This window comes from Symphalangus syndactylus, chromosome 1 (genome assembly GCF_028878055.3).
Source record: "Symphalangus syndactylus isolate Jambi chromosome 1, NHGRI_mSymSyn1-v2.1_pri, whole genome shotgun sequence".
Lineage (NCBI taxonomy): Eukaryota > Metazoa > Chordata > Mammalia > Primates > Hylobatidae > Symphalangus > Symphalangus syndactylus.
In genome coordinates, this window is record NC_072423.2 from 24,443,385 (window position 1) to 24,465,916 (window position 22,532).

Genomic DNA, 22,532 nt, shown 5'->3' on the forward strand with positions numbered 1-22,532 from the left:
TAAATTAATTATTATTTAAATGTTATATATGTTGAAAGAATCTTAGGACGAACAGGTGAAGTCTTATGGTATTTTGTGATATATATCATAGTATTTTTGAAACTGCTTTTGTTTGTTAATAAAAATGGAAATTGCATGGAGAAAAAACAAATACAATGACTGATCCAGATATTCTTGTTTTCAGATTTTTTTCTCATGCTGTTTTAATTGTAAACTTATAAAATCGGGTTACTAAAACCCTTGATGGGTTCTAGTAATCACCAACTAGTAAGTCATAAAACTTTTATAACTTTATTGTATTTCAGAATTGTTATTCAGATTTTCTAAATTATTCTTTGTGAGTTATGTATGATGTCATGAAAACACTGATTTTCATGTTTTTCATTCATATTTTAAAATATTTAAAGATATTTTAGTTTTATAGCTTTATTTAACATCCCATTTTAAAGCAAGACTTAAAAAAGTTTTTTTGTAATAGAATATGTACCAAACACAACCTTAGTATTTATCAAAGAAAAACAAATTCAAGTTAGAAATACTTTTTTCCATTTTTGAAATTAGCAAAAAAGATTTTTATATGATTATGTCACTAAATGGACACAAATTGCTGTTGTGGTGTACATGTATATAATCACTCTTTTGGAGAGTAAATTCCACTCTACCAAGAACCTTAAAGTATTTAAAATCTTTAACAAGCAATTCCATCGTGTGATACAGAACTTCAGGAAGTGAATGTGAAAAAGTCTTTGCCCCAAGGTATTCATCCTAGGATTGCTTATCATCAAAAAGATGGAAAACCACATAATGGAACAATAATAACATGTCTACTAGATGGACTATGCAACCATTAAATGTTCTATTTTCAGGTTCTAATATATCTTAGAATAATGTTTTAATATAATCATCAACAAAATGCAACTTACAAAGTTACACATTTGGTATGATTACAACTACATTAAAAATTCGTGTGTGTGTATGTGTATATTATAATAGATATATTATATATAAAGGGAATTTAGCCAGAAATGCTAACATTAGAAAGATATGTGCTCTGGCAGTGATTTTTATTTTTTACTCATTCTTTTTTGTATTTAACTATTAAAAATAATTACATGTTTTTTGATGAGAAAAATATTTTTATAAGAGAAGCATTTCTGTAGTTTATAGTTTTCTGAAATAGGTTTACATAAAGGCACATAAAGAGACAAAGTTTTTTAGCAAAGAAAAATAGGCAAAATGTAAAATAAATTTGCCTGTTTTCCCATGCACACACATTGAAAGGAAACACAACAAACATTTCAAAGCATGTTGGACAAAGCCCTAAGGCATGTGATGTCTGATATTTGAAGAAGTGCAGGAAAGAGCAAAAGAGAGGAATGGGCAGGGGCCATATCTCTCCTCATAGGCAGGTTTAGAATTTGTACTTTGTCCTCAAAGTAGTGGATTTTAAGACATGGTTAGATTTGCATTTTACACATATCATTCACAGGTACCTGTGAGTTGTGGGAAGCAGGTTTTCCTACACTTCATAGATAATAAACCTGAAACTCCCAAGTCCTTGCTAGTGAGATTTACATCTAAAACTTGAATCTAGACAGTCTCTCTCCTAATCTGGTGTCTTTTTTGCCATTCCTTCTGCCTCAAATGCTATGTAATTTAGTACCTTTATGTTTTTAAAGGGGATGCCATTAGATCTTTTGGTAAATTAGTAAATTTAGTGAAATTGGTAAGTATTCTTTTATATATAATATAGTTCAGTAATATAGTAAATAATGGTATTTGTGTGGAATGCTTGGTCTACTAATGTTGCTGTGGTTTATTTAATCATTTTTCTCAAAGTCTGATCTTAATGGCAGCTCATTATATAGACATAGTAAGTTTTTATTGTTAAGAAGTTACTCCATTTCTGAATAAGGAGCTGTCAGGGAGGTAAGCCAACAAGTTTAATGTCATAACACCTTTGTGAAAATTTGAGTGTTTCAGTCTGTCTCTATGATGCTTCATGCATTAGGGCTCATAATTAGTTTATAAAAGTAGAATTTTAAGAAACCTTTTCTATACAGTTTTGTCTCACTTTTTTTTTCATTTTTATAGTCACAAAAGGTATAATGAGTTATAACATGCAACAAAATTAGTGGATCTCCTTTTTCTCTGGCCTTCCAAGTTTCCTGTTGTCTACATTCAAGTATCCTTTCCTATCTGAAATCTCACTATGCCAACGAATTTTCCTAACATAGGAACCAAACATTCAGTTAATATTTTAGATGCTCCTTACTATTCAAACTCTCCCTTAATATCTAAAATTCAAAAACTGAATAGATTTGGATAATACCATACTTTCTTGTTAAAATAACTTGCTATCAGACTCTCATTATCTTAATTCAAAAGCTGAAATGAATTGGATATTCATTGTACAACTACTTTCTAATATCTTTCAGTTTCCTCACTCTTATTTTCGTCCTGATTTTAGGAAGTCCATTTGGTCTATGGAATAAAAGATAATATTCTTTGAAAGTTCTTATCAGCAAATTAATATCATGATAGTTTTTTTCAGCCATTTAGTTCTTAATGTGCCTTCTTTTTCACTCGACATAGTTCGTTTTTTCTCATCAGTAGAACAGTGTCCCTCCTTCTGACAATGTTTTTATTATCCTCATTTTCCATCATCTTGTAGGCATTTAAGTGCAGATTTGATCACTTATGTAACTTTTCGGCAATTACTAAGTTTTTAAGGATTTTTTTCTATTATATTCTTTAATTTTTTTTAAATTTCATTTTTAGAAAGAGGGTCTCACTCTGTTGCCCAGGCTGCAGTATAGTGGCCCAGTCATGGCTCACTGGAGCCTTGACCTGAGCTCAAGCTGTCCTCCTGCCTCAGCCTCCTGAGTAGGTAGGACTACAGGTGAGCAACCCCATGCTTGGCTAATGTTGCTGAGGCTAGTCTCGAGCTCCTGGCCTCACGCAATCCTCCTGTCTTGGCCTCCTAAAGTACTAAGTGCCTGAGTCACTGCACCCAGCCTCTATTGTCATTTATGTTAATCAAAAATTTACATTCCATTGCTGGCTTATTCTTTATAAGGGCATGAGAGTTAATTAGCGCTGCAAATATCCTAGAGACTTTATAGATGAATAATTTATCATTATTATACTATATTATATCTAAAACTTGTATTATTTTGGGAAAAGAAGAAAGATAGGTCTAGAGGGAACTGGAAAGAATCTAAGCTCTTTGGTGTCAATGTTTAAACTTCTTTCTTGAAAAGAAAACATATTCTCTGAACAAAGATTCTTGTACCACGTAAATCAGTTTACTTTTCACAAGTAAGAATAAGTAATCAGGGTCTTTTTTATTAGCATCTGAGAACATATTTTCATTCCAGAAGTCTTCTCTTCACCATATTAAATTATGTAGTTTCTTCAGCCTTCCCTTAGGGAAAGTTAATTTTCAACCCTGTATTTGATCTTGCTGCTATTCTGAATCCACTCCAGATGTCCTTGTCACTGTTTGTGCTATCAACCTAGAAGCAAGGAAGTGCTAGGCGTATGCATTCATTAAGAGGGAACTGGTACAAATTTGCTATTGGATTCTGAATATTATAAAAGAAATACTAATTGAAATAAAAATAATAAGAAGCTAAGTAGAAATTTAGCTTATATGAGTAATCTCGGAATTTTAGTTTGAAAATTTTCTTTGTAAAATTGATACATTATGTACATATTTTAGGGGTACATGATACGCTTATATAATCAAATCAGGGAAATTTGGATGTCCATTACCTTAAATAGTTATTTTTTCTGTACACCAGGAACTTTTTAATTATTCTGTTTCAGCTATTTTGAAATGTATAATAGATTAATGTTAACCATAGTCATCCTACTGCTCTATTGAACACCAGGTCTTATTTCTTCTGTCAAACTGTATTATTTATACCCATTAATCCGCCTCTTTTCATTGCCTTCTCCCCTCTACTCTTCTAGCCTTTGGTAACCACCAGTCTACTCTCTACTCCGTGTGTACTGTTGGTGGGAATGTAAATTAGTACAACCACCATGGAAGACAGTATGGAGGTTCCTCAAAAAACTAAATATAGAACTTCCATATGATCCAACAATTCCACTACTAGGTATATATATCTAAAAGAAAGGAAATCAATATATTGAAGAGATAATCTGCACTCCCATGTTTATTGCAGTACTACTCACAGTAGCTAAAATATGGAATCAATCTAAGTGCCCATCAGTAGACTAAGGGATAAAGAAAATATGGTATATATACATGATGCAATATTATTCATTCATAAAAAAGGAATGAAATCCTGTCACTGGCAGCAACATGGGTGGAACTGGAGATCATTATGTTAAGTGAAATAAGAGCGACACAGAAAGACAAATTTTACATGTTCTCACTCATAGGTGGGAGCTAAAAAAAATAGATAGCAAATGTTCTTACCATCCATTCAGATAAATAGAATTCCCTGCAAAAGGTTGTGCCCTTCAGAAGCAGAAACTTTTCTGCATCATGGAATAAATAATTTATGTGTTAATTCATGTATAACAATAAAATATTCACTATTTGTTGAATAATATTCAATAGATTATCAGCTTTTAGTGATAAAAATGTGTAAAGTGCTTGGATTTATTGCCTGAATAAGGTTTAGAATGGGAATTTTTTACCTCCGTGGTTTGATAGGTGAATTCTGAGGTCTGGGCACAGGAAGTGTGGTGCCAACTCTCTATGTGACTTACTAGAACAAATTTTCCTAAGACTAAAATGACACTACTGGCTGCTGTTGTAGCCTTTTCTTCTTCAGAAATATCTCTGGCTTTCTATTGTGCCTTACATCATCTCTTTGCATTCTATTGTGTCATTGGCAAATGCCCTTGCCAATGCCCTAACCCTACCTTAAGACTTTTGCCTTAAAGTCAATGCCTTGACTTATATTAGTATAACGACAGCAGCATTGTTTGTATTTGTGTGTTATGTCTTTTTTCATATCCTTTCACTTTTAACATTTTGATCTTCTAATATTTAAGGTATGTCTTCTGTAAGTAGCACATAATTGACTTTGTTGTTTTTGTTTTTTTTATCCAGTATTCTACTTTTTTTCTTTTAGTTGGTGTTTTCTGACCATTTATACTTACTATAATAACTGATATATTTGGGTTTGCTTTCCATTTATCCCATCTGTTTTATGTTCCTTTTCTGTTTTATTTTGTTTTCTGTAGGATTAATTAGCTATTTTAAATTATTTAAATTTTCCAGCCCTCCCCTGCCCACATATTGGCTTGTTATTTATACATCCTTTTAATGGTTATGTTAAAGATTATAACAAGCATTTTGGGCTCATTATTAGTTTAATATAAATTAAATTAATGTAAATTAACTTTAACTTTCATACCTTTGATGTTATTGTTATTATATATTTTAATTATAAGTATATTGCTACATTTCAACTTATCGCCTTGTATTATCAACATTTATTTAGATTTACTCATATATTCACTGTGCCTTTTGCTCTTCATTCCTTTCCACATTTCTTTATTTCTTGTCTGTGATATGACATTTCTTTTCAAGGGTATTTGCCAATGAAAGATATTTTTCTGTTGTTATTTGTTTGAAAATTCATTATTTTACCTTTACTTTTCAAACATCTTTTCAAGTGAAATTCTAGATTGTCAGTTATTTTCTTTCAGCAATTTAAGGATGTCATTCCATCATTCCTGTTCAGTGACCAACTGTTTTAATGTCATTTGTTTGAAGGCAATTTGTCCCCTTCTCCTTCCCCTTCCCCCACTTGCTTTTAATATTTTCTCTTTGACTAGTTTTCAGCAGTTTTACTGCCCTGTCCATATACATGGTTTTCTTCGTCGTTATTTTGCTTGGGGTTTGTAGATGTTCTTAAATCTGTGGATTAGTATCTTTCATTATTTTTGCAAAGTGCTTGGCCTTTATCTTATCAGATATTGCTTCTGGTATTCCAATTACATTCATATCAGACCTGTTTCATCATGACTTGTATTCTATTTGTATAAACTTTTTAGTGTTTTTCTGTCTTTTTGCTCTTCAAGCTTCAGGCAAGATCTTTTCTTTTCTTTTCTTTTCTTTTTTCTTTTCTTTTCTTTTCTTTTCTTCTTTTCTTTTCTTTTCTCTTTCTTTCTTTCTTTCTTTCTTTCTTTCTTTCTTTCTTTCTTTCTTTCTTTCTTTTCTTTTCTTTTCTTTTCTTTTCTTTTCTTTCCCTTCCTTCCTTCCTTCCTTCCTTCCTTCCATCCGTCCTTCCTTCTTCCTTCCTTTCTCTTTCTTTCCTTTTTTTTTGACAGAGTCTCACTCTGTTGCCCAGGCTGGAGTGCAGTGACACGATCTTGGCTCACTGCAACCTCTGCCTCTCAGGTTCAAGCGATTCTCCTGCCTCAACCTCCTGAGTAGCTGGGTTTAAAGGCAGGCACCACCACACCTGGCTAATTTTTGTTCTTTTGGTAGAGACTGGGTTTCACCATGTTGGCCAGGCTGGTCTCAAACTCCTGACCTCAAGTGATCCACCCACCTTGGCCTCCCAAACTGTTGGGACTACAGGCATGAGCCATCGCGCCCAGCCCAGGCAAGATATTTTCTACTGGTTCTGTCACGAGTTACACCAGATTTCTCTTCTGCTGTGTCTAGATTGCTGTTACTGAGTTCTTAATTTCAGTTGTTAAATGTTTTTAAATTCTAGAACTTCCATTTTGATTATTAAAAAAAAATAGATTCTGTTCTCTGGTACAATTTTCTGTCTTGTCTTCTTGACATACTAACCATAATTATTTTAGCATCTGTACCTGATAATACCAATAACCAAATCATTTGTGAGTTTGTTTCAATTCTTTTTTTTTTCAATTGGTCTTGTTTGTTAAGTCTGGTAGTTTTTAAATGAATGCTTATCTTTTTATATTAAAAGTTTTAGAATCTCCAGATTATCTCATTTTTCTCCAGAGAGGTTTTACCTTATCCTCTGATGGCCACAAATTGTAGTGGCTGACTCAAGGCTGTGCTGCGATTTTAAGCCTCCTTTGATCTCTGGTTTCTCTCTGTTCTTAGAGTGTAGTATCTCAGGGATCCCAATACAGACCTTGTATTATCTAGAACCTTTCTTCTCTGGTGGTCACTGAATACCAATTTTTGTCTCTTGTACATCTTGAGACTGCCAAAACTTCTGTCTGCTTTTCAGGGACATTCTTCTTAGCTTCTTGTCCTCTTGTTCTATACAAATGAGTGTCAGACTTACCTTTTTTTTTTTCACCTCTTTTCTCACCAAGACTTGGCCTTTCTTTCTTTACCTGAGTTCTCTGAATAATATAGTATAATATAATATTTCTTTCTTATAAAAGCTCTTTCTCTCACTCTTCTTAAGATTTCACCTCAGAATATGTGTTAGTTTAAAATTCCAGATGCGCTTTTAAAATGTCTTTCTTAAAAAATCCACAATGAAAATGTATATTATTTTCTTATTTTTCTTCCTTTTTAGGTCCTCAAGTTCTGGCTGCATTGGCAGCTAAAAACTTAAATTTTTATCTCTCCAGTCTTCCAAGATTGCCAAAGACTCTTGGATTCTCTACTTCCTGGCAGCAGCTATATCCCCAAATTCTCAGCCTTTTGCTTTGTGCCAAGAATAAGAATGGTAGATTGCCTCAGAGTTACAGTTTGTAGAATTTTGGGTTACTTCCCTGTGCTTTCCTTCTCTCTAGGATCTTAGCCTTTCATTACTTGATTGTTTTGGTACCTTCAAATTTATTTTATTGGGCTTTCTAGTTGTTCTTGGTGGGAGCATTGCTATGCCCAAAGCTTCTCTGGCATAACCAGAAGCTATGGTTAAATCTTAGTGTTTTAATCATTTTATTTGAAAGTGTTAATGAACAAGTAATGCATGCACACAGTAAAATTTATACAAACAATAATAAAAAGTCACTTTTCCTCCTGTGTTCCAGTCTTACAGTCTTTTTCTTTGGAGTCAAAGTTGCAGTTTATCATGTATCTATCTATCTATATCGTGTATACATATATGCAGGAATACAATCTAAATAATATCCAAAAGAAAGGAAATCAATATATTGAAGAGATAATCTGCACTCCTATGTTTATTGCAGTACTGCTTGCAGTAGCTAAAATATGGAATCAATCCAAGTGCCCATCAGTGGATTAAGGGATAAAGAAAATATGGTATATATACATGACACAATATTATTCATTCATAAAAAAGAATGAAATCCTGTCATTTGCAGCAACATGGGTGGAACTGGAGATCATTATGTTAAGTGAAATAAGGCCGACACAGAAAGACAAATTTTACGTGTTCTCACTCATATGTGGGAGCTAAAAAAAATAGCTTTGATGAAGTAGACAAGAATTGGTAGAATAGAATTGATGAAGTAGACAGGAATACATATGTATACATGATATATGTATATCCTTCTTGTTATATTTCAAGTTTTATTTATAAAATATTTCAAACATGCTGAAAAGAATAGAGGATATAATAAAAATTGTACCCACAACTCAGGTTTAAGAAAATGTTAACATTTTACCATATTTAGATTCTTTTTTTGGGAGGGGTGGGGAATAAAATGGTATAGTACACTTCAATCCCTATTTTAAAAACCTATTTTATTTAACAATTCTTTTTTCTATTTAGTTTGGTTTTCAGGATTTATCCATGTTTATATGTGTAGATCTCCCTTGTTCATTTTAGTTCACATATGGCATTCCTTTAATTACTCCTCTACCAACCCACATTTATTTTGTTGTTATTTGGTTTTGTTTACATAAATCTGAACATATTGTACTCTATATTCTAGACTTTATATTTCTTACAAAACCTCTTTATGTTTAAAGTATGTGATACCAAGAAAATTTACTTTATATCCCCTCTCAATTTGATGGAAAACTAAAAATAAAACTTACATTTTGGGACAAGTGTATGAGGGTCTTTAATGTCATGGTGATACAGTGAGGCTTGTATAGAACATTTGGTGAATTCCAGATATATTGCAAATCTTTGGCATGTCCCAAGGTTTATAAATAGTGCATTTAGGAAAAATTATAAATTACCCTGACTCCTGTTTCTTTACCTTAATACTTCCAATATAACATAACATAACATAATATATAATGTAAATATTTCTCCTGAAGAATTTTTTTCTCTCATTCTTCATAAGACTTCACTTAACAGAATGTCTGTTAAATTAACTTAAGTAATTTAGCTTCAGACAATCTTTTTTTTCTTTCTTTTTGTTTAAAATTTTAGGTACATTACAAATGGCAATGTATGTTAGTGTCTTATTTTTCTTCCTTTTTTAGGTCTGCAATATTTTGATAGCATTGTATTCAAGATTTATTGATTCATTTTATGTGCTTTAGCACTTTGCTAAGTATTATTGTGGATATTAATGGAATATAAGACATTATCTTGGCCCACATGGAGGTTAAAATTTAACTGAAGAGAAATAAACTGATCATTAGACCACTAACTGAAGTGCTAATGATGTGAAGTGAGATTTGGAGTAGACCATAAAGGATGATGAATATTTGATTTTAGAAAGCAAAGAGGGGAAGATCTTTACAATACCAGATAGGTGAAGCTTGAAGAGTTTCACCATTATGCAGCTGAGGGTACACATTTGCGATAATGGGAAATTAAGTGAAGTAGCAGCAGAGGGTCATCAATAGTCCAGGAAAATTAGAATTGATGAAGTAAACAGTGCGATGCCCGTATCAATTGTAAGTGAGGGGATGCAATCAGTATTTTAGGGAGCTGAGTGGATCAGAGCAAGAGGAAGGAGGTCAACTAGAAAGCTTTTATGGAAATTTGTGAAATTCAACTTAGATATAGCCTTCCAAAAAATGCCTATGCACTTTGGCACAGTAATTGCTATACTAAGGCTTCTGGGAAAACACTTCAAAATGTATGGTGTCTGAAGGGACAGAGAACTGGATCAGAGCAACATTTTAAAGTAACTTCTTTTTCTTTCATGTGTTTTTGCCTCGTGGCACCTTTTCCCTCCAAATCCCAGTGAGTCCATTGGTGGGGAATTTTCCTGCAGTCTGCAACATGAGAACCCAATGTGGTTGGGTTCCCCTGAGTTGGAATATCTGGGAGCTCTTAGAGTAGGCACAGATCCTTTTTTTATTTTTTGTAGGAATGAGGTCTTGCTTTGTTGCCCAAGCTGGTCTCGAACGCCTGACCTCTAGTGATCCTCCTACCTTCGTCCCTGAAAGTGCCGGGACTACAAGCATGAATCACTGTCCCAAGCCAAAGCACAGATCCTTAATCAGAGTATCCCATAGAACTCTGAGAGAGTTCATAGATAAGCTTCTGGGTTTATGAATTTTCTGAAATTATATTTTAAATTTTGGATTATGTACATTTTCTAGACAAGAGTTTCAGATTCTGAAAGAAGTCTCTGACCCTCCCCCCTCCCAAATTAATAATTACTGCTTAAAAGATTTACTTTGTACAAGTCTCAGTCCCGTCTCTTCAGAGACTGCTTGAGCCAAGTAGAAAGAAGATAAGTGATTATATTATGTCGACCCATGTGCAATTGCCAATATTTAATTTAATAGTTTTTGGCCTATGAAACATCAATTTCATGTGATCCAACCTAATATAGCCTTAAATAACTTTGCATGCATTTTAAAATGTAAAGGCATTCATTTTAGACGTGTAGGTTTTAGTTAAGCAGCATATATTCAAATTTGAATTTAAATATATTGATTTATTTCATTAAGACAATTAAATTCTGGTTATATTCCTCAATTTCTACATTCCATAAACTTAATGACTTTTGTTTTATATAGTTTCAGGTTTTGCAGTAGTTTTTAGGAGTATTTCTCTTGTGTATTTAATGTTTCTACTGTGGTAAAACAGGATAGGGAAATGGTGGAAAGAGAAATGAAAGAGGAACCAAGAAGTTATACGATATAGTATAAAAATAGCAAATAGGTTCAAATTATTCATTAACTTCCAATGGTGGTTAGGCTCTGCCTGGAGCTCTTTGATAATGAGAATTCTCAGGCCCTGTTTGGCTCAGGGATAAAAAGTACAGTGATGGATCTGTCCTCAATCATGTGAAGTCTGCTGTGAGCACAGGACAACTGAGTGGCAGAGCTCATGCCATACGTTTGGTGTTCTGTTAATTACTTCCATTTAATCAGAATTTCTTTGTTAGCCAGAGTATTACATTTCTTCAGAATGATGGATTATATGACTTTCTTAAGTGTAGTCTGGCATTTGAAACTTCGAGTCAAGAAAACCAAATTTAACTATAAGCTATTTCTTGGAAGACTTCAGAGAACCAACAACAATACAATTCAGGTTTTTTTCTTTGATTTTTGTTTTGTTTGCTGTTTTGTTATTTTCACTATCTTTTTTTTTTAATTAAGGGGAAAAAAGAAACATATACTTGGAATGAGGAAACCCTTTAAACCTATTCTTTTTTTTTTATATGTATAGACTGCTTTCTGATTCCAAACAGTTCAACATTTTAAGAAAAGCAAGATCTTATATAAAACACAGAAAGTATGATGAAGTGGTAAGTATACTGGCCTTATAGACATAAATAGCTGATTATCATTTTGGGGATGAGGAGGAGAAAAATATGGTAATGGAGAGCAAAGTAGGCAGGCCAGGGAGGTTTCTTGAGCCCTAAAGGAAGGATTGCATTTCCTGAGTAGCTGCTTTAGCAATGGATATATCTCTCCTATTTCAACTAATATTATGGGTAAAATTTTTTTTTTTTGAGACGGAGTCTCACTGTTGCCCAGGCTGGAGTGCAGTGGCGCAATCTCAGCTCACTGCAACCTCCGCCTCCCAGGTTCAAGCAATCCTCCTGCCTCAGCCTCCTGAGTAGCTGGGATTACAGGCATGTGCCACAACGCCCAGCTAGTTTTTGTATTTTTAGTAGAGATAGGGTTTTGCCATGTTGGCCAGGCTGGTCTCGAACTTCTGACATCAAGTGATCTACCCGCCTTGGCTTTCCAAAGTGCTGGGATTACAGGCGTGAGCCACTGCACCCGGCCCACATTTTTTTAGGTTAGCATTAGAAATGAACTATTACCATTTTTTAAAATGAGAAAATAGATGCCAAGTTTGTGTCACCCTACTTATGTATAATATTTTAGAACACTATATGTTTGCCACTTGGAATTATCTATACATTATTAAAAGTCTAATGATTCATGTTGAAATTTTGACTCTTCCAAACTCCTATCTCACTATGTTTTTTATTAATTTTTCTTTGTTAAATGGTCATTTAATTTTAAAGTAGAAAAGAATTCTGTTTTCATTTCTAAAATTGCTTAAATAATTGCCAATCCATGCATTTCTAATGCTTTTTTTGGATGATTTTAAAATGATAAGCTATTCTTCTCCTGTAAAATATTAAGCTACTTAATGATGTTTTATAACTGATTTATCTCATATGAGAAAGTAAAAAATATAAATATGGCCATTATCATTATTTGGGACCTATATTAGAGAGCCTTCATTTCTTTTATGAGTTATCTGAAGATCATTTCCACAAACACACATATACAACACAAATAGTTTACATTTAAAATGGCCTTTCTTATTAAGATTAAAAAGTTCATTTTATTCCGAATTTTTCTCATACTGTAAAAGAAGATTCTCAAACAATTAAAATCTATTCTTAATCCATCATCTACAGTTATTCACTAATTTTAATACAATGGTTTGGCTGTTAGGAATTTAAAATTTTCCTTTCTTTAAAATGTAGGTTTTCTTATTATTTCTGTTAGCAAGTTATATATGTTTTTTCTCCATAGGTCTCCCTTTGCAAGGAGCTAATTCATCTTGCATTGAAAGGATTGTCCTATTATCACACATATGACAGATTCTTTTTGGGTGTCAATGTTGTTACTGGTTTTGTGGGATGGATATCTTATGCTTCTTTGTTGATCATCAAGTCTCATTCCAACCTTATAAAAGGTGTTAGTAAAGAAGTTAAGGTACGTTTAGAAAATGTGAAGATTCAGATGATGGTATAAAATCACTAGTACTGAATCCAGTGTAATGAGTTTATAGGATGTGCAAGTCATTGTTCTTAAGCTAACTCTTGTTTATCTTTCATTTGTTTTTATTGTATTGGATTTTTCCTCCGTTATCTCTGTTTCTTCAGTTGAGAAAAAGATATATTGATAATAATGATCCTGTAACTTAAGAAAGCTATAAAGATAGAGGTGTAAGTAATTTAAGTGCTCCTATGTTATTAATGGTGTTGATCTTCTGTTTTATTTTATAACTAGCATTTTATAAGTATTCCATATTTTTCTAGTACAAGTGGTCAGAAAAGTACTTCAAAACAATGTATTTAATTTTATCTGATATTAAAAGTTTAGGAGCTAGAAAGCAATCAAATTATTTGCTCATAATGTTTCTTCTTAAATGATGTATACATTTTTTAATTACTCTTACCTTCTTTTAACTTGTTGAAGTTTCTCAAAATGCAGATTTCTAGACCTTTCCATGTATTCTTATTTTAAGAATTTGTTCCTACTTTACTATGCTTTCAGTGAAAAAATAAAAATTAAAAAAATGTCTTTAATGATACTTCATATTGCTGAGACAATATAGCAGTACATATATGGTTTTACTACATTAAAACACTTTACTCTTTTAAAATATATTTCTAACTATCATTTACCAGGGAGAATATGCCACTTTCATTTCCTTTGCATCATTCTCTTTAATGATTATTACCATGTTCAAGTTCTCTAAAAAGTAATATATCCTGGTGGTGTATTTTTAATAATAATCTGCAGATATTTCCAGTGGTAACTTTTCCAATTTTATATTTTATTATTCTGTAATGGACGGCCATTAGTGTTTATTATAATTTTGTATAATGTTTTAATGTATCTTAAATAATTTCCCCCAAGTAATTTTAATTATTTGAGTGTATGTGAAATTGGCTGGAATGGGAATTATATCTAGGCATTCTTAGAACTCATAACAGTGCTAGAATTAGACATAATTTATGCTTACAAAAAGGAAGCTGAAGCTGAGGAGGATTAAGTTACTTATTAAAGGCCACTCAGCTAGCATGTAAGGGACTGAGACTTTAATCCAGAGCAGTCTTGGGCCAGAGAGTGCCTTTTCATGTTTATCCTGATATTCAGTTTATTGAGAAAAAAAATGTTTTTATATTGATATGTTAACAAGATTTCATAGCTGATAGTTCCTTTATTCATTAATCTGATAATACAGCCAATATTTAATTGAGTGTATGGTACAATGCTAGATGCTGGCAAGGGTGTCCAATCTTTTGGCTACCCTAAGCCACATTGGAAAAAGAATAATTGTCCTGGGCCACACATAAAATACACTAGCAGTAGCTGATGAGCTTTAAAAAAAAATTTTGCAAAATACCTCATTATGTTCTAAGAAAGCTTATGAATTTGCATTGGCACCACATTCAAAGCTGTCCTGGACCACACGTGGCCTGTGGGCTGCAGACTGGACAAGCTTGCTGTATAGGCTATACAAAGAAATATAAGATTCAGATTCTGCCATCAAGGAGCTTAGAATTTAATAAAGTAGGTAAGAGATGTACACATATAACCACCTTACCAGGCATAAGTCACTATATCTACACTCGACTACAAAAGAAAACTTTAAGATATATTAAGTGTTTGGGATAATAAAAAGACTATCATTTTAAATATGAGAGCTGACTTTAGGGTGACGATAACAGGAAAAAGTAAGTCTTGGTGGAAGTTTAACAGTCAGAATCTAGGGAGAGGTTGAGAATTAAAGCAAATTGAATGATGTAAACAGAGGCAGATTTGGGAAGATATACTGTTCAGCTGGGATAATAGTAATATGTATTGAGCTCCACTGTTCCAGGACTGCCCTGGGTGCTTTACGTAAGTTATTTAGTTAGGCTTAACAAAATTTGGTGGTTATAATTCTCATAATATAGATGGAGGGATTTAGGCTCAGGAAAATTACATGTTTTCCACAAGGACACATGGGATTTAAATGACAGAACCCATATTTTCTGACACTTGAATTGTTTCTCTTTCTACGCCATGCTTCCTTCAAAATAAATAGTTCACTTTGTGTAGAATGTGGGAGGTTTGTTCGAGGGACTGGTAAGAAATAATACAATATAGATTAGGCTGAAGTAATCAAAGGTTTCAAATGCTGGACTGTAGCATTTATACTTTATTTAGTGACGAGTTGGCATATCAATTAATAAAAACCAGAGAAATGGAACCAGGAGGATATATATATATATTTTTTTATATGTATATTTTATATATGTATTTATATTTTATTATACTTTAGGTTCTAGGGTACATGTGCACAACGTGCAGGTTTGTTACATATGTACACATGTGCCATGTAGTATAAGAAATTGGCTTATGTGATTCTGGGGCCTAGTTAGGCAAGTCCTAAATTCACAGGTCAGGCTGTCAGGAAAGGCAGACTGAACTCGCCAGCAGGAGCTGAAGCTGCACTCAACAGGTGGAATTTCTCCTTTAGGGAACCCTTAGTTTTGCTCTTAAAGGTTTTCAACAGATTGAATGAGGCCCACCCAGATTATCTAGGATAATCTCCTGTACTTAAAGTCCCTGACCTTTACACCGTGGAGACTATCACTAGTGAATTACATTGATGAATTCTCTGTTTTGGCAGGTGATTGGGAATAGTGCATATGACTGAATGAAGTTTCTGTTGGGTGGGCAATAGAGAGAGAAGCTTAGGTGGTAGCATGTCACGTTGGAGCTTGAATAGATAAGACATTGTTCCAAATGAAAATTAAGTCCCATACCTTATTATGAATTAAATAGGCTTTTACGAGTTATCCAGAGAACTCAATCAACATTTATAAAATTATTCCTAAAAGGAAACATGTTCAGAATTCTGAACAAGTTACTTGGAAACAAACTTTAAGGCCATAGTCACTTTTAAGTTGAGAATTGCTCAATTGCAACAATTCCAGGTTATCTAGGTTTTTCCTCTCTAATATGCTCCTCAAGTAATAGATTTTTTCCTTGTCTTAATGTAGCTCTTTGATTAATCATCTAGTAGTATAACCATTGAAAGAAAGTAATAAGTTTTCTTCACTTTATAAAATCTCTTTTAAAACCTATCAATTACCATTGGTTTGGAAGTGTTTCAATGTTTTGTTTGATTTTTCAGAAACCAAGCCATCTCCTGCCTTGTTGTTTTGTAGCTATTGGCATTTTAGTAACATTTTTTCTGCTGATTCAAGCCTGTCCCTGGACATATTATGTATATGGTTTGTTGCCAGTGCCAATATGGTATGCGGTTCTAAGAGAGTAAGTAATGCATCTTGCTGCCTTGTTTTTTCACTTCATTGACAGTTAAATCTGTATTTAAAATGCATTAGATTTCTGTACCATAAGTCATCAAATATATTTATAATACTGTACTTTCAATCTCCAATCCCTCTCACTTCATTTATAACTGCATAAATGTTGGGTAGGATATAAACATTCTTTTTGTTATACTTTTCCCTTTTGACTTCATCTTTATTTTTCTGATGTGGCGGTGTTCACTTTTTGTGTATCTTTTTTTCTTTTCCTTTCCTGTTGTTTTCTTTTTTTTGTTGTTTTTCTTTTTTTATTTTATTTTTTATTTTTTATTATTATACTTCAGGTTTTAGAGTACATGTGCACAATATGCAGCTTTGTTACATATGTATCCATGTGCCATGTTGTTTTGCTGCACCCATTAACTCGTCATTTAGCATTAGGTATATCTCCTAATGCTGTCCCTCCCCCCTCCCCCCACCCCACAACAGTCCCCGGAGTGTGATGTTCCCCTTCCTGTGTCCATGAGTTCTCATTGTTCAATTCCCACCTATGAGTGAGAACATGCGGTGTTTGGTTTTTTGTCCTTGCGATAGTTTACTGACAATGATGTTTTCCAGTTTCATCCATGTCCCTACAAAGGACATGAACTCATCATTTTTTATGGCTGCATAGTATTCCATGGTGTATATGTGCCACATTTTCTTAATCCAGTCTATCGTTGTTGGACATTTGGGTTGGTTCCAAGTCTTTGCTATTGTGAATAGTGCCGCAATAAACATACGTGTGCATGTGTCTTTATAGCAGCATGATTTATAGTCCTTTGGGTATATACCCAGTAATGGGATGGCTGGGTCAAATGGTATTTCTAGTTCTAGATCCCTGAGGAATCGCCACACTGACTTCCATAATGGTTGAACTAGTTTAGAGTCCCACCAACAATGTAAAAGTGTTCCTATTTCTCCACATCCTCTCCAGCACCTGTTTCCTGACTTTCTAATGATGGCCATTCTAACTGGTGTGAGGTGGTATCTCACTGTGGTTTTGATTTGCATTTCTCTGATGGCCAGTGATGATGAGCATTTTTTCATGTGTTTTTTGGCTGCATAAATGTCTTCTTTTGAGAAGTGTCTGTTCATGTCCTTCGCCCACTTTTTGATGGGGTTGTTTGTTTTTTTCTTGTAAATTTGTTTGAGTTCATTGTAGATTCTGGATATTAGCCCTTTGTCAGATGAGTAGGTTGCACAAATTTTCTCCCATTCTGTAGGTTGCCTGTTCACTCTGATGGTGGTTTCTTTTGCTGTGCAGAAGCTCTTTAGTTTAATTAGATCACATTTGTCAATTTTGGCTTTTGTTGCCATTGCTTTTGGTGTTTTAGACATGAAGTCCTTGCCCATGCCTATGTCCTGAATGGTATTGCCTAGGTTTTCTTGTAGGATTTTAATGGTTTTAGGTCTAACATGTAAGTCTTTAATCCATCTTGAATTAATTTTTGTATAAGGTGTAAGGAAGGGATCCAGTTGCAGCTTTCTACATATGGCTAGCCAGTTTTCCCAGCACCATTTATTAAATAGGGAATCCTTTCCCCATTGCTTGTTTTTGTCAGGTTTGTCAAAGATCAGATAGTTGTAGATATGCGGCATCATTTCTGAGGACTGTGTTCTGTTCCATTGATCTGTGTCTCTGTTGTGTTACCAGTACCATGCTGTTTTGGTTACTGTAGCCTTGTAGTATAGTTTGGAGTCAGGTAGCGTGATGCCTCCAGCTTTGTTCTTTTGGCTTAGGATTGACTTGGCGATGCGGGCTCTTTTTTGGTTCCATATGAACTTTAAAGTAGTTTTTTCCAATTCTGTGAAGAAAGTCATTGGTAGCTTGATGGGGATGGCATTGAATCTATAAATTACCTTGGGCAGTATGTCCATTTTCACGATATTGATTCTCCCAACCCATGAGCGTGGAATGTTCTTCCATTTGTTTGTATCCTCTTTTATTTCATTGAGCAGTGGTTTGTAGTTCTCCTCGAAGAGGTCCTTCACGTCCCTGGTAAGTTGGATTCCTAGGTATTTTATTCTCTTTGAAGCAATTGTGAATGGGAGTTCACTCATGATTTGGCTCTCTGTTTGTCTGTTATTGGTGTATAAGAATGCTTGTGATTTTTGTATATTGATTTTGTATCCTGAGACTTTGCTGAAGTTGCTTATCAGCTTAAGGAGATTTTGGAATGAGACAGTGGGGTTTTCTAGATATACAATCATGTCATCTGCAAACAGGGACAATTTGACTTCCTCTTTTCCTAATTGAATACCCTTTATTTCCTTCTCTTGCCTAATTGCCCTGGCCAGAACTTCCAACACTATGTTGAATAGGAGTGGTGAGAGAGGGCATCCCTGTCTTGTGCCAGTTTTCAAAGGGAATGCTTCCAGTTTTTGCCCATTCAGTATGATATTGGCTATGGGTTTGTCAAGTCAATCCTAAGCCAAAAGAACAAAGCTGGAGGCATCATGCTACCTGACTTCAAACTATATTACAAGGCTACAGTAACCAAAACAGCATGGTACTGGTACCAAAACAGGGATATAGATCAATGGAACAGAACAGAGCCCTCAGAAATAACACTGCGTATCTACAACTACCTGATCTTTGACAAACCTGACAAAAGCAAGCAATGGGGAAAGGATTCCCTATTTAATAAATGATGCTGGGAAAACTGGCTAGCCATATGTAGAAAGCTGAAACTGGATCCCTTCCTTACACCTTATACAAAAATTAATTCAAGATGGATTAAAGACTTACATGTTAGACCTAAAACCATAAAAACCCTAGAAGAAAACCTAGGCATTACCATTCAGGACATAGGCATGGGCAAGGACTTCATGTCTAAAACACCAAAAGCAATGGCAACAAAAGCCAAAATTGACAAATGTGATCTAATTAAACTAAAGAGCTTCTGCACAGCAAAAGAAACCACCATCAGAGTGAATAGGCAACCTACAAAATGGGAGAAAATTTTCACAACCTACTCATCTGACAAAGGGCTAATATCCAGAATCTACAATGAACTCAAACAAATTTACAAGAAAAAAACAAACAACCCCATCAAAAAGTGGGCGAAGGACATGAACAGACACTTCTCAAAAGAAGACATTTATGCAGCCAAAAAACACATGAAAAAATGCTCATCATCACTGGCCATCAGAGAAATGCAAATCAAAACCACAATGAGATACCATCTCACACCAGTTAGAATGGCCATCATTAAAAAGTCAGGACACAACAGGTGCTGGAGAGGATGTGGAGAAATAGGAACACTTTTACACTGTTGGTGGGACTCTAAACTAGTTCAACCATTGTGGAAGTCAGTGTGGCGATTCCTCAGGGATCTAGAACTAGAAATACCATTTGACCCAGCCATCTCATTCCCGGATATATACCCAAAGGACTATAAATCATGCTGCTATAAAGACACATGCACACGTATGTTTATTGTGGCACTATTCACAATAGCAAAGACTTGGAACCAACCCAAATGTCCAACAACGATAGACTGGATTAAGAAAATGTGGCACATATACACCATGGAATACTATGCAGCCATAAAAAATGATGAGTTCATGTCCTCTGTAGGGACATGGATGAAACTGGAAACCATCATTCTCAGTAAACTATCGCAAGGACAAAAACCCAAACACCACGTGTTCTCACTCATAGGTGGGAGTTGAACAATGAGAACACATGGACACAGGAAGGGGAACATCACACTCCGGGGACTGTTGTGGGGTGGGGGGAGGGGGGAGGGACAGCATTAGGAGATATACCTAATGCTAATGACGAGTTAATGGGTGCAGCACACCAACATGGCTCATGTATACATATGTAACAAACCTGCACATTGTGCACATGTACCCGAAAACTTAAAGTATAATAATAATAAAATAAAATTAAATTTAAAAAAGTGTGATCACAAAAGCAAAAAAAAAAATGGAATAAAAGTAACGATTAATATTGATAGTACTATGCCTAGACTAACTTGCATTTTGAACTTGTGTCATCATTTCAGATTCCAGTATATCTTCATATTTGACAAAGATATTTGCATGTTTTATTTCCATACATTTTGACTCCTCCTTTCCTAGCGATCATGTAGATCTAGATAAATTAAATTTTGTAGTTAAATCTAATGTGGTTATATTTTACACACAGAGATTAGTCTATATTTTTCACATGTGCTGTGGTTCTACCTGTAAGTATTTCCTCACGGGTTGTACTTCAAATAGAGTGTATTGTTAACATTGTAGAAAACATTAGTAGTAAGGCTCTTTGGTGAGTTTCAAACACTTTTAATAAAACCACTAGAAGGGAGTACTAGTTCATGCTCACTGGCAGCCGGAGTCATGTTGCAGATCTTACTGGTTTCTGTTTTTACACCAGTAATCTATAATTTAAACTTAGTCATGGATATCAAAGTATTTTCTGAGCAAACCAGACCCCTAAAGTCAATGAAAGAATGAGAGCCTATTATAATAAGGGTATCCCCAAGGTTGGCTTAACACGTGCATCATGACACTATGCATACTTTTATTCTAATTTTTCTTAACTTTAGCTTTGACTGCTTCTTCCTTCTTTTAAAACATGATGTATTAAAAATATTTCAGAGTTGGCTGGTCACGAGGGCTCACGCCTGTAATCCCAGCACTTTGGGAGGCCGAGGCAGGCAGATCACTTGAGGTCAGGAGTTCGAGACCAGCCTGACCAACATGGCAAAATGTTTCTACTAAAAATACAAAAATTAGCTGGGCATGGTGGTATGCACCTGTAATTCCAGCTACTCAGGAGGCTGAGGCATGAGAATTGCTTGAATCCAGGAGGTGGAGGTTGCAGTGAGCCAAGATTGCACCACTGCACTCCAGCCTGAGCGACAGAGTGAGACTCTGTCTCAAAAAAAAGTTAACTTAAAAATATCAAAAATTAATATTAATATTAAAATGCTTAAAATATTAACTATAAGGCAAAAAGACACTGATCAAATAACATATTGTTACCTCTCCATTTGAAAGAAATAGGGTTGTTGCATATGCATATTTAACTCAGATTTTTTAAAATGTCATGTAGTCTGGTTTTTAAACTTTTAGAACAAAAGGTTTTGTCTTTGCAGAAAATCGTGTCTAGTACAGAACCCCTCCTGAATTATTAAATGTCCTAATTATGAAGAAAACATATATATTTAAATTTTAAAGGAAAACATGATTTTGAAAGTATGTTGTGTCCTATCTTTATCTTTTTGATAGATTATATAGGAAAAAGACATAAAAATTCACAATCTTCTAAATGATTTTACAAAATTATCTGTTGATCCTCTGTGCTTATTCATTGTTAAGAATAAAAGAAACATTCCCCTTTTGACTGGTGTTAGCTTTTCGTTCCTACATGGCACCTTCATCGTTTTGATGAAATTCTGCAGCCGTTGCTTTCAATCAGAGAAAGGTCATAAACCAAATGATACTGACCTTCTAAAATTACCTACTTAATAATGCACTACAAATGTTAACTTTTTTTTCCTAGTGGTGAAATGTAAAAAGTACTCAAGTATGTAATACATTTTTGATGGTTATGAGTTCACTTAATTACAATTAGTGTACAATTAGTGACATCTTAAATTGGGTTTGGAAAAGGTTATTTAGCTCAGTTAGAAAATGTAATTAAGATTTTTCCCTAACTAGATTAGGAAACCCTATCTTTATTTCATTAAGATTTAAATATAGGATTACTTGGGTGAATTTAAAAAATTTTTTCAGTTCATATGCATTTGGATTCATTGTGTTTTATATTGATATATCTGTAATTGTATGAATCCATGTTTAAACTAAGATCAAACAAGATTCATTTATTGTCATTAATGCTTATAAAAACCAAGCAAACTTTTGTGATCATTTTCTTTTTTTTTTGAGACAGAGTTTCACTGTGGTTGCCCAGGCTGTAGTGCAATGGCATGATCTCAGCTGACTGCAACCTCCACCTCCCAGGTTCAAGCGATTCTCCTGTCTCAGCCTCCTGAGTAGCTGGGATTACAGGCATGTGCCATCTCGCCTGGCTAATTTTGTATTTTTAGTAGAGATGGGGTTTCACCATGTTGGCCAGGCTGGTCTCAAACTCCCGACCTCAGGTGATCTGCCCTCTTCAGCCTCACAAAGTGCTGGGATTACAGGCC

At 34.2% G+C, this 22,532-nt stretch overlaps 1 protein-coding gene across 9 annotated transcripts in view; it reads left to right on the forward strand.

Moving 5' to 3' along the window:
* Positions 1–22,532, forward strand: part of PIGN (phosphatidylinositol glycan anchor biosynthesis class N) — a 140,748-nt gene that overhangs the window by 61,469 nt on the left and 56,747 nt on the right. For all 9 annotated transcript variants that reach the window (XM_055297343.2, XM_063639679.1, XM_063639818.1 and 6 more), the window contains 3 exons: positions 11,481–11,559; positions 12,812–12,994; positions 16,194–16,333. In XM_055297343.2, the coding sequence (XP_055153318.1) occupies positions 11,481–11,559; positions 12,812–12,994; positions 16,194–16,333 (402 nt within the window). The remainder of the gene's footprint in view (positions 1–11,480; positions 11,560–12,811; positions 12,995–16,193; positions 16,334–22,532) is intronic.